Source organism: Taudactylus pleione, unplaced genomic scaffold (assembly GCF_031769625.1).
Source record: "Taudactylus pleione unplaced genomic scaffold, aTauple2 ptg000456l, whole genome shotgun sequence".
In the NCBI taxonomy this organism is placed as follows: Eukaryota; Metazoa; Chordata; class Amphibia; order Anura; family Myobatrachidae; genus Taudactylus; species Taudactylus pleione.
This window is the reverse complement of record NW_028284858.1, coordinates 777,695-789,838: the sequence shown is the minus strand read 5'-3', so window position 1 is coordinate 789,838 and position 12,144 is coordinate 777,695. Positions and strand designations below refer to the sequence as shown.

General features: G+C 46.9%; 1 protein-coding gene across 2 annotated transcripts in view; it reads right to left on the bottom strand.

The window, feature by feature from the left end:
- The window catches only part of CSF1R (colony stimulating factor 1 receptor), a 107,528-nt gene that overhangs the window by 59,979 nt on the left and 35,405 nt on the right, over positions 1–12,144 (bottom strand). For both annotated transcript variants that reach the window (XM_088448503.1, XM_088448504.1), the window contains exon 2: positions 977–1,225. In XM_088448503.1, coding sequence (XP_088304629.1) covers positions 977–1,225 — 249 coding nt within the window. The remainder of the gene's footprint in view (positions 1–976; positions 1,226–12,144) is intronic.

Here is a 12,144-nt window from a genome sequence, read left to right as displayed (position 1 = left end):
ATGCTGTCTGTGTGCAGGTGTGCCTCTCATGCTGTCTGTGAGCAGGTGTGCCTCTCATGCTGTCTGTGTGCAGGTGTGCCTCTCATGCTGTCTGTGTGCAGGTTTGCCTCTCATGCTGTCTGTGTGCAGGTGTGCTTATCATGCTGTCTGTGAGCAGGTGTGCTTATCATGCTGTCTGTGTGCAGGTGTGCCTCTCATGCTGTCTGTGTGCAGGTGTGCTTATCATGCTGTCTGTGTGCAGGTGTGCCTCTCATGCTGTCTGTGAGCAGGTGTGCCTCTCATGCTGTCTGTGTGCAGGTGTGCCTCTCATGCTGTCTGTGAGCAGGTGTGCCTCTCATGCTGTCTGTGAGCAGGTGTGCCTCTCATGCTGTCTGTGTGCAGGTGTGCCTCTCATGCTGTCTGTGTGCAGGTGTGCCTCTCATGCTGTCTGTGTGCAGGTGTGCTTATCATGCTGTCTGTGTGCAGGTGTGCTTATCATGCTGTCTGTGAGCAGGTGTGCTTATCATTATGTCTGTGAGCAGGTGTGCTTATCATGCTGTCTGTGTGAAGGTGTGCTTATCATGCTGTCTGTGAGCAGGTGTGCCTATCATGCTGTCTGTGTGCAGGTGTGCTTATCATGCTGTCTGTGAGCAGGTGTGCTTATCATGCTGTCTGTGTGCAGGTGTGCCTATCATGCTGTCTGTGTGCAGGTGTGCCTATCATGCTGTCTGTGTGCAGGTGTGCTTATCATGCTGTCTGTGAGCAGGTGTGCTTATCATGCTGTCTGTGAGCAGGTGTGCTTATCATGCTGTCTGTGTGCAGGTGTGCCTATCATGCTGTCTGTGTGCAGGTGTGCTTATCATGCTGTCTGTGAGCAGGTGTGCTTATCATGCTGTCTGTGAGCAGGTGTGCCTCTCATGCTGTCTGTGAAAAAAAATTACCATTTGCAAAAACATGGGCAGTGTGGCAGTCTCTGAATCAGACCCAATATTGTTACCTTTTACAAAGAGATGAACTGATGCACTCTCTGAAGAATCGTTATATGCACATTGGTAGGTTCCAGTGTCTTTATATGTAGCCTTTAGTATTTGCACCACTGAGTTATTGCCCGGCTGTAAATGTTTCTTTTGAGCTGGTGTAAGGTTCCACTTCACTGTTGCATTCCCAGTGCAGGTTAAAGTGACAGAGTCCCCTGTTTGTTTAATGATTTCACTCATAGCCGGTTCAATGAGTGGAGCAGCCAAACCTGATGGGGGGAATAAAAACAAAAAGTGTATTTAATAAAAATTGGTAAAAATATTAGACTATTACATATACATGGCGGCATGTTGTATTACAGTAATTGGCAGAAGGTTAAATAGAACAGAATATATTTGATTATTATAATTAGGGATGTGTGGGCTCGGATTAGTTTGGATTTTCCCACCAAATTCAGATTTTTCCCACCAAAAATCAGGTCTGAGAAAGAGGCAAAACGTCATCTTTCATGGACAAGAAAGGTGATGTTTGTCCATGAAAAATGACGTTTTGCCTCTTTCTGAGACCCGATTTTTGGCGGGAAAATCCAAACTAATCTGAGCTTGCACATCCATAATTATAATACAGACAGTACAGTATGTAAATACCTCCCAATATGCTTCATTTAAAAATCCACCCAGATACACCCTGATCCTATCAATGCTCACAAACTACCTTGATCACACTCCTAAATTGTTAAGCAATAGTCATTTTGTTCATGGTATATAAGTACACACAGGACTGTCAGAGAATATGAATGCTGTATAGGACCTCCAAGTTCCCCACAGCATATACGTCTACTGTACTTGTAGACTGTAAGCTTTCTGGGTTACATGCAGAGGCGGCTCCAGAGGTGGTGACTGCAGCACAGTCCAAAATTCAAATAGTGGAGCTGCAACAACTGCCACACCAGCCACTAGCAAACATCACTGGCTGGGACTCACTGGCAATTGGTGTGGCTCCCCTATTTGAGTCGCATGCAATCCGCACGCAACTGATTTCTGATGTTCACATAGTTGAGCAATTTTTAGCAACTGTGCATGCTTGAAATTTTCAGAAAACCCCTATGGCGCAGGCGTTACACAGAGTGTACGCACAAGGTGCTGCTGTGATTGGGGCAGCAAAGTGATGGGCGTTCCTTGGCGGTGACTGGGAGTTGGCTACAAATGAACACAAAGGCTGCGTTCCCAGAAGCACAGCCACCACCGTAGGAGGCCCAAGACAGACAGTGAAACTGCACCTGCCATAGGAGTGAGCGATGGTGCGCCGATAGTGGTATCTAGAGAATCACCGGCGGTGTTACAGCGTGCCAAGATCCAGAATGTTGGCTCAGTTCTTGCTCAGTTGTCTCAGTTCTTGCTCATTCAGACGCAGGCTACTGCACCAGGGGAAGGGCTGATACTTGTATATACATACTATCGCTGCCACGACTCCGGCAACAGATGCAGAGTGGACACTTGCAGCATCGATCTCAGAATCAGGCCCTCAATCTACATTGTTTCAGGCTACTTTACTTATGTTGTTATTATGTCACATTTCTATCATTACTGCAAAATATATGGATATTATGCAAATTTAAAACAGTAATATAATACTCTATGGTAAAAACTAAGGGCCTGATTCAGACCCACTCGCGAGCGGCTGTCCGCTCGCAAGTGGGTCGATGTTATGGACTGAGCATGCGCACGACTGAGCATGCGCACAGTGGAGCAAATTTTTGCTTCTGGCGAAGCAGACCCTGGGCTCGGCATGCCTCCAAAAATGAGCTGACACCCCCCTTTTTGGAGAACGGTATTGGTCACCACCCCCACTCCACCTCCCAAATGCTACAGCATGTTAATCATGCTTTGCCTAAGGGGGGACTGCGAGCAAACACACAGGAACTGTTCTGCACCATATTTGCCTTCTCTACCGGAACAGCTGGGAAATCCACCCACAGCCACCCCCTGCTGCCGTCCACCACCCCCCTCCGCAGCTGCCCACTTATAGAATACAAGTGTACGGTCTGGGTGGAGCTGATGTGCAATTCGCGGTGAAACACGTCATATTAGCCCCGTCCCCTGTAGTAATCGGGCAGCCACGCCCCCGCACTGTCCCCAATCACGCGTCGTGCCCATTGTCACACCCCTCACTGTCTCGACCTTGCTGCCTCCTCCCGAAGGGGGAAGCCAGGATGTCGGCAAGTATGCCTTTCTACGCAAGTGTTGGATATGAGACGCGTTCAGTGGGCGTCTCAGTACAAATCCTGGCGGATGCAACATTTGCTTACTTTCGCACATCTCCGTGTACAAAGACACAAAAGTGACGCGATTAGCATCCACTTCTGGATCAGGCCCACCCTGTGCATGTATGAGTTATGGAATGGGGTCACTTTGCTCTTGACTTGAAAACCAAACAAGTTTTCTTAATTGTGAGATGATGTTTTTCCTTTTTCTAGTAAATGTCTGAAAAGTGCTTTTTTACTGATAAGTGTATAGTATAGTCTGGCTGTTACATTGAATTTGAATGAAGTATAGTTTGAATATATTTGCAGGTCTTTTACACTATCAGTTTGTAAGTGATGATAAGGTCAGTTTGTAAGGTGATTACAGTGGGTGAGAGAGAAAAAAAAGTGTGTAATCGCCTCTGTAATGTCAGCTGGTGCTTCTGAGGCTGCATCTGACGTGCAAACCCAAGGAAGAGGTTTAATTTTCCCAGCATCATTCTGAAAAGTGCATCGTTTAACACAAGGAAGTAGGAAAAGCAATGTCTATATTATCATCATTATAATTATAATTATTATTATTATTACTACTTTTACTACTACTACTACTACTAGTTTCTGCAAATGGTAGTTATGTCTTAATATACTCTGGGTCAATTTCTGTGTGTCTAATTTAGAATTGGGCCCCCTCAAAATGATGCTAATTGGACCACAAAGTTCTAGTTATTTCCCTGAGTGGGTATATTACCAATTGGGGGCATAACTGTGTGGCATATGAATTTGAGGTATTACTGTGTGGCATATTACCATGTGTGGGCATTCCTGTGTGGACTATTACCAGGTGGGGGGCATTACTGTGTGGCATATTATCAATTTGAGGCATTATGGTGTGTCATATGAATTTGCAGCAGTACTGTGTGGCTTATTACAAATTGGGGACATGGACAGGGTCACACTACCATTATTAAGCAGCTTTTGGGCAGGTACCTTCCTAGGGCACCAGCACCTGAAGAGACTGCACTGAGGCTGCTAGCAGAATAATTATATCTCTGAAAGAGACATCCTTATTTTACTTAACAATGGCGGCAGCCACGGATCCTATAAGCTGTGGATGCCGCTTTTGAACTTTTCTGATGTTGTCTAAACGAGACGTCACAGTCTGACATGTCCGGTGCAGCACAGCCAGCAGCAGTGCTCTACGCCCGCTCCCTTCCCTCTGTATGGTGGCTGGTTTCTCTTTACCTTGCCTTCTCCCTCCACCTATGAGGCTTCGCTCCCTCCCTCTGATGCTTCACTCATTTTAGCTCATCTGCTTCTGTGACTATCTGATTCCTCCCCAGCCAGCTCCATGGGGTGAACCTGGGAAGAGACCACAACCTCTTGCAATCAAAGGTAAGTATCTGTGGAGGGATGGGGGCTTTTTAGTGTTATATGGGGGTTGCCGTATATATTAATATTATCTGGTGTATTTTAATGTTATCTTGAGGGGGGTGAGTTGTATAATAATATTGTGTGGGGTGGGAGTATATAACCATTATGGGGTTGTGTACTAATGTTGTATTGGGATATATTGAAGTTTTTTGGGGATAGTGTAATATTATGTGTGTGTGGGGGGAGGGGGATGTAATAATGGCTTGTGGAAGCTGAAGAAGTGGATGCATTAATGTTTAACATGTACATACAGAGCACATGGGATTGTTATACATAATATGTATACAGTACATATAATGTTATATAACACACACACAGTGTATATACTGTGTGTGTCTGTTTGTTTGTCATACTTGCATATACTCCCAGAAGTCACGGGAGGCTCACTATTTTTTGGGTAGCCTCCGGAAGAGTAGGCAGATTTCCCGCATCCCGCCCACTTCCTAGTGAAGTGGGCAGAATGTGGAGATTTTACAGGGATTTTGGGGGTCAGGGTGGGGCTAAATTATGTGAATCGTGTCATTTAGCCCCGCTCCCACTTCGCGGACCCACAAATCTCTGACTTTATCAGGAAAGGGGCGGAGCCTAATGATGTCTACAATCCGGCCCCACCCCCAAACCTGCCAGCAGCATCTCCTCTCTGGGCTGCTTCCGAAGAGGGGTTTTCAAAAGTTGGTAAGTATGATGTATGTATGAATGAACATTATCAATTGGGGGTATTACTGTGCAGCATATTACCAGGTGGGGGGTGTGTTGCATATTTCCAGGTGGGGGGTGTGTTGCATATTTCCAGGTGGGGGCATTACAATGTGGCATATTACCAGGTGGGGGCATTAATGTGTGGCATATTGCCAGGTGGGGGCATTACAGTGTGGCATATTACCATGTGGAGGCATTACAGTGTGTCATATTACCAGGTGGGGGCATTAATGTGTGGAATATTATGAATTAGTGGCATTACTGTGTGGCATATTAGCAATTAGGAGATTACTGTGTGGTATATTACTAATTTGGGGCATTCATGTGTGTCATATTACTAATTGGGGGCATTACTGTGTGTCCTGTCTTGTGTTTTAACCCATTAATACCACATCCTTTTGTTTCCAAATCCTATGACTTTATAGTATCTGGCAGCAGAACTCATCTCACCCTTTGTGGATATCTGGCAAAGACTAGATAATAATTAGGTGCCACAGCCTAGGTAAGGATAATGGTAACAATTAGTTGTTCCACTTCCATTGATACTGACAATATTCTCCAACTGCGTCATTTTTTATACTCTCTGCTCTCATTGGCACTGTTCATGTTTGGCCAAATTGGGCTCTGTGTCCTGCACCCTCAACCATCCTCATCATAACTTTTGATATGAATGCAATTTCTGCCAAAAGGTAGACTTGCAAAACCCAGGCCACTGATAGTATAGTACAAAATAATGCAATACCTATGCTAAACCTATAATCTAATAGAATAATAGCAATACTGTATGCAATGCTGATGGGCAAAAATCACAACCATATATAATTTGCACTTTTCATCCCACATAATACTCAGAACCACCTTTCTTGCCATTTGTGTGCATAAGAAATTGTGTTTTGCAACATTAAGGAGAAATAAAGACATAACTTCAATGGAGAAGAGTTTTAAGCTTTGATAACTGAGAAATGTCTTTACTGATGGAGACAAGGAAGTGAGATTTGAGAGTCAGTGTTAAAGCTGAGGGAACTTCTCTACATACTCAGTAGACACTATGTAAGCTTCAGGAAACATGTTGCATAAGGAAATTGGTCATTGTTCCCTCTTGAGTGAAAAATACACATCTCTTCTGCCTGACTTCTGCTTTCACACCCTTCTAGGTCAGTATTATATCAGTCCATTCTTATGGAGATGGCTTTTTGTCTTAATCAATATAGGCCTGCAAGCAACTATTCATAAGGCTGTGCTATAAACTTTAGATCTATCCCTCATAGTACTCTGTAGTATATATAGAAAATGCAAAAAACACGTGCCCCCTCCCCCGTCACAGAGACTGCACCGCTGAAAAGTACTGAGACTCTTCCTAACCATTGTGTACTATAGGGCTGGTGTAAATAACAATATTAGGACCACTGAAGTGGATTCATATGCTTAACATGAGCCCCGTTAAGCTAAAAGAGTCCATGCCACGTCTGAGACTTCAAGATAGGCGTGACCTCCATCGATAAATAAACAATGTATTGGGTGTAGAGATGATACTCAAAGTGTAGTCAAGAGACACACTAGGTTCAGTCCAGAGATTTGGACTAGCGAGAATCAAGTTGGGATGCAGAAACAGTTTATTTATAGGTAAGGTGGGAGAGATAGTGCCCCCAGCCTCAATTACAAAGTGAAACTACTCTGTGATCTGAATGGTGAAGATAGGAATGTAATATGTACACACTATTGCATGCTCCGTCATTCCAAATTCATTAAATCTTCTAGTGTGTCCCAGCAATCTTGCATGGTCTGGTGCAAAGGAAAATTGCCCCGACTATCGGCAAGATTTACTGGTCGTCTAGTGTGTACCCAGCTTAAATGGTCATAGATTAGGAGATAAAAAAGCTACAGAGGACAGCCGGGGGCATTTTATCTGAGAAGGAGGCCTATGTACAGTCTCCGAGCGGCCCCCCTTGCGTCTGCGCCTGCATAGGGAAGACTCTAACACTGTTCTAGAGTCCATCGCGCATATACATATCTCCAGTAAAATGGTGCCTGTAGCATTTTCCCCAGTGATTTCTCTACTACGCATGCACATATCTCTGGGAAAATGGCACCAGTGATCTCTGCAGAGGCGGCTGCAAACGTAATTGTAGCCATTGGGTGCACCCATTATAGATACCACACTGGGGGACAGGGGCGAGAATGATTATCCCCAAGCCATGGACTGTAAGCTCATTGGGGAACTACATCTGTGTATTGTTGGATGCTATTGGAAATGACAAGCGTATGCCTGATGTTTCTGATAGAGAATGTACTTTACCTCTAGATCAGGGGCGGGGAACCTTTTTTCTGCCGAGGGACATTTTATTTATCGAACATTATTCGCGGCCATGTGACATCACATGGGGACGGGCCCACAATTGCCGGTGATTACAGCAATGCCCGAAGCATCCTCAGGATGTTCCGGGGAGCTGTAAGGGCAGCGGTGTGAATGTCTGAAGCTTCCTAAGGACGCTCCAGGCAGCACTGCTGCATAGATTCTGGCTGCAGGGTGCCATTCTAGGCACTATGCTAGCCAGATGAAGCTAGCAGAAAAAAGTTCCGGGGCCCATACAAAGTGATTCCGAGGGCCTTATACGGCCCCCGGGCAGGAGGTTCCTCATCCCTGCTCTAGATGGCCGAGCTCCCATGTCTATAGTTATACTGTGCACTGTATTGCTACACTAAGGTGCATATACAATTGGGCGCGAGGTTTAGCGAGTTAAAAACCTTGCGCACCTCGCGTCCAATTCTGGAATACTGCGGGTATGCGCACTCCCGCTACACGCGGTATTCAATTCAAAAAATTGTGGTTGCGGGGTTTTCAGCTTTGAGCTGAAAACCCCGCGCCGCGAATAATGAAAAAAACAAACAAAAAAACCCCACCTACCTGGCAGGGGGTCTCCGCGGCTCACAGTGGTTTCCCCTCTCTCTTATTTCTGGAGAGGGGGCTGCTGGGAGTCCCGGAGGCTGATGGGAGGGACAATGGCTGCTGGGAGATGTAGTTCTCCCAGCGCCATTCCGGGGGGGGCCACACACACCGCACCGGGGGTCACAGACACACACACACTCATGCACACACACACTCACTCACTCATATACACTTACATACAGCACACACACTGACATACTCACCCTGCTGCAGAAGAGCCGGCTCCCAACGCTGGATGCAGAAGAAGATGCAGAAGACAGCGCTTCGGTAGGTGAGTAAATAAGGACTAATTAAACTAATTGGATACTTCCAATTGCTTAATTAGTCCTCAGGGTGGGTGCCGTGCAGTTGTCAGAGCAAGTCCTGGTGATTTTACCTAAAATCATTGATTTTAGGAAAAGTCACGCTTGCTCAGGAGGTGCGTGGAAAAAAAACTCCCGGTGCATGTTTTTTAAAAAAACACGCACCTAATAGAATAGCAAAAAACCCGCACCTGCAGGAAAAACCTTGCAGGTGCGGGTTTTTTGCTATTCTCTCACACAATTGAATATGCCCCTAAGGGGTAAATTTACTAAAGTGAGAGTTTTTAGAAGTGAGTTTTAGAAGTGATGTTGCCCATAGCAACCAATCAAATTCTACTTAACATTTAACTAGCACCTCCTAGAAGATAATAGCTAGAATCTGATTGGTTGCTATGGGCAACATCACTTTTAGAGCTCACTTCTAAAAACTCTCACTTTAGTAAATTTACCCCTAATAGACCATTACTAAGTGGTTGCCAAACTTACATGTGCTGGGGCCCATGTACTATTTTTCGCCAATGGAACCCAGGGATGGGAAGAGTCTGAGCAAACCTGAAGGTACCATGGGCAGAAGATATGTGCACTGTTATAGACTGGGGCTAAAGACAGGGGGAGATATATCAAAGCTTCAAAATGAGTGGATAAGTGGAAAAGTAGTCTATTGCAATCAAGTAGCTTCTACCTATCATTTTATAAAATGTACTTTATATATGCTGGCTAGAAGCTGATTGGTTGCTATTTCTCCATTCTTTAGAAGCTTGGATACATCTCTCTCAGAGTAACAGCGCCTAGTTGTGCAGTAATACATGTGGAAAGGGGGCTGCAAAGCAGATTGTTAACAATTCAATACTTAATCTGGTCCTGTCCATTTTTATTATTTAGATTTACAGCCGACTGTGTGGCGGTGTACACAGGGCCTTGGGTCAGCCATTTCATATACTAACCTTGTGCAGCAGCTGCGGCCTCCTCAGAACAAACGCCATTTTCTCAGAGATATGCCTGTGCACAATAGAGGAATCATCGGAAACATGGCACCAGCACAGTGCTAGAGTCTATAGGAAAGATTCCTGGACTGCACACCCTGAATATATATATGGGAGGTGCTACCTGATTAGACTAATTGCAGGCACAGAAACAGACAAATCTCAGGTGCACAACTCCAAATTACTGATAATATATCAATGCAATAAAATTTTGCAATCAATAGAGGTTTTTAGCATAATCATGGCCAAGGTTATGGGCCTACCCACCATATCCAAGTAACCTCTTTAGGGTAGGTCCCTAATATACTAGGGTTCAAATCCAAAATGCAGGACACCCCCAAACTAGCCCAGCTAAGCCGCCCAAGGGCACCGCCATACTAATAAAAGTGCAGTGTAAAAGAGATAGTTAAGAGCAGCCACAGCTGCATATAAAGAATTAAAAAAAAGTGAAGTACTTGTATAATAAACAAACAGTGAAGGGTTCAAATGTGGTATAAAAGAAAAATGTGTTATATACGATGCCCTGAAACAGATCAACCAAAGCAATCCAGGGGGACTCACGCCCCAAAAATGAACCAAAGTTGCACTACAGTATATAACTTGTAGGACTTACCTAGAATTGTGCCTAAAACTAGAGTGCATATACATTACCAGACTCCATGCTTTTAAACCAATAAGGAAGGGGTGCTAATCCAGACTGAGGGCGTCTCCTTTCCCTCAGGTGTGCAATAAAGCACATTACATGGCGTTTATAGGAAAGATTCCTGGACTGCACACCGTGAATATATATAATGGGAGGTGCTACCTGATGAGACTAATTGCAGGCACAGAAACAGACAAATCTCAGGTGCACAACTCCAAATTACTGATAATATATAAATGTAATAAAATGTTGCAATTAATAGAGGTTTTTAGCATAATCATGGCCAAGGTTATGGGCCTAGCCACCATATCCAAGTAACCTCTTTAGGGTAGGTCCCTAATATCAGGCTCGGACTGGGCCGCCGGGGAGTCGGGTAAATCCCCGGTGGGCCCTCCTGCTTTGTAACTCCACCCACTTTAACTGGGAGGCAGGGTCATGCAGGGTCAGACTGATTCTCTGAGCAGGGCACAGACTCACAGGGAAGCCCCAGTCCTCAGTGCCGGCATCAGTGGGCGCTCCCGTCCTCAATGCCAGCTGCATTGGGCCCCTCCCTCCTCATCGCCGGCAGTATCAGGCCCCCGTCCTCAGTTCTGGGCCCCTCCATCCTCAGTCCCGGCAGCATCAGACCCCCGTCCTCAGTGCTGGGCCCCTCCATCCTCAGCCCCTGCAGCATCAGGCCCCCATCCTCAGTGCTGGGCCCCTTCATCCTCAGCATCGGCAGCATCGAGCTCCTCCATTGGCAGCATCGGGACCCCCCCTCGTCCTCAGGTTCGGGCCTCTCCGTCCTCAGCCCTGGGCACCCCTTCCTCAGCGCTGGCAGCAGGGCCCCCATGTCCACAGCGCCGGCAACAATGGACCCCTTCCCCATCCTCAGCGCCGGCACCCCCCCTGTGGTGGGTTCTTACCTCTGGCAGCAGCGGGCCCCCGTGTCCTCAGTGTTGGCAGCAGTGGACACCTTCCTCATTGTCAGCACTGGCACCCCCCGAGTGGTCTTGCCGCTGGCAGCAGCGGGTCCCCGTGTCCTCAGTGCCGGAAGCAATGGAGCTCTTCTCCGTCCTCAGCGTCGGCAGCTACCCCCCCCCCCGCGCATTGTTTGCGCGCAGCACCGGTTCCCCCCATCCTCGTCGACAGCAGCAGCAGCCCTCTCATTGCACTCATCAACCTCTGCAGCAGGTCCTGCAGAATGCTGGGCTGGCTCATGGATGTTATACTGGAGGCTGGAGACCTCTCTATCCAGGTACCATACTTAATTCCCACACCTCACTAATCCCACCCTCACCTGATCCCTACACTCAGCAGCAGTGGGCTTCCCTATCTTCAGCAACTGAACAGGGGATTGTAGTTGGGGGGCTTGGATCTCATCTCTCTGAGGGGCCTCCAGACCAGCTGTATTTCCTTCCTCCCCTCCTAGCTGTAATTCTCCCATCACTCCTATTGGCCAGACCTTGAATGTGCATGCACTGTAAACCACTAATGACAGTGTGTCTCTAGGCCCCCTTTACCAGCAGTGCTTCTGCCCCTTTACCAGCTGTCCCTCTATTCATCTAACCTAGCTGTCCCTTTGCCCCTCTCCCTGGCTATCCCTTTGCCTCCTTCTCCGGCAGTCCCCCTGCCACCTTCTTCAGCTGTCCCTTTACCCCCTTTCCCGGCTTTCCCTCTGCCCCCTTTCCTGACTGTCCTTCTACCCCCTTTCCCGGCTGTCCCGCCATCTTCCACAGCTGTCCATTCTGCACCTTTCTCTACTGTCCCTCTGCTACTTTCCCCACCTGCCCCTCTGCCACCTTTCCCACCTGCCCCTCTGCCACCTTCCCCACCTGTCCCTCTGTCACTCTCCCCACCTGTCCATCTGCCACCTACCACTGTTGTCCATCTGTCACTCTCCCCACCTGTCTCTCTACCACCTTCCACTGTTGTCTCTCACCTTACCCAGGTGTCCCTCT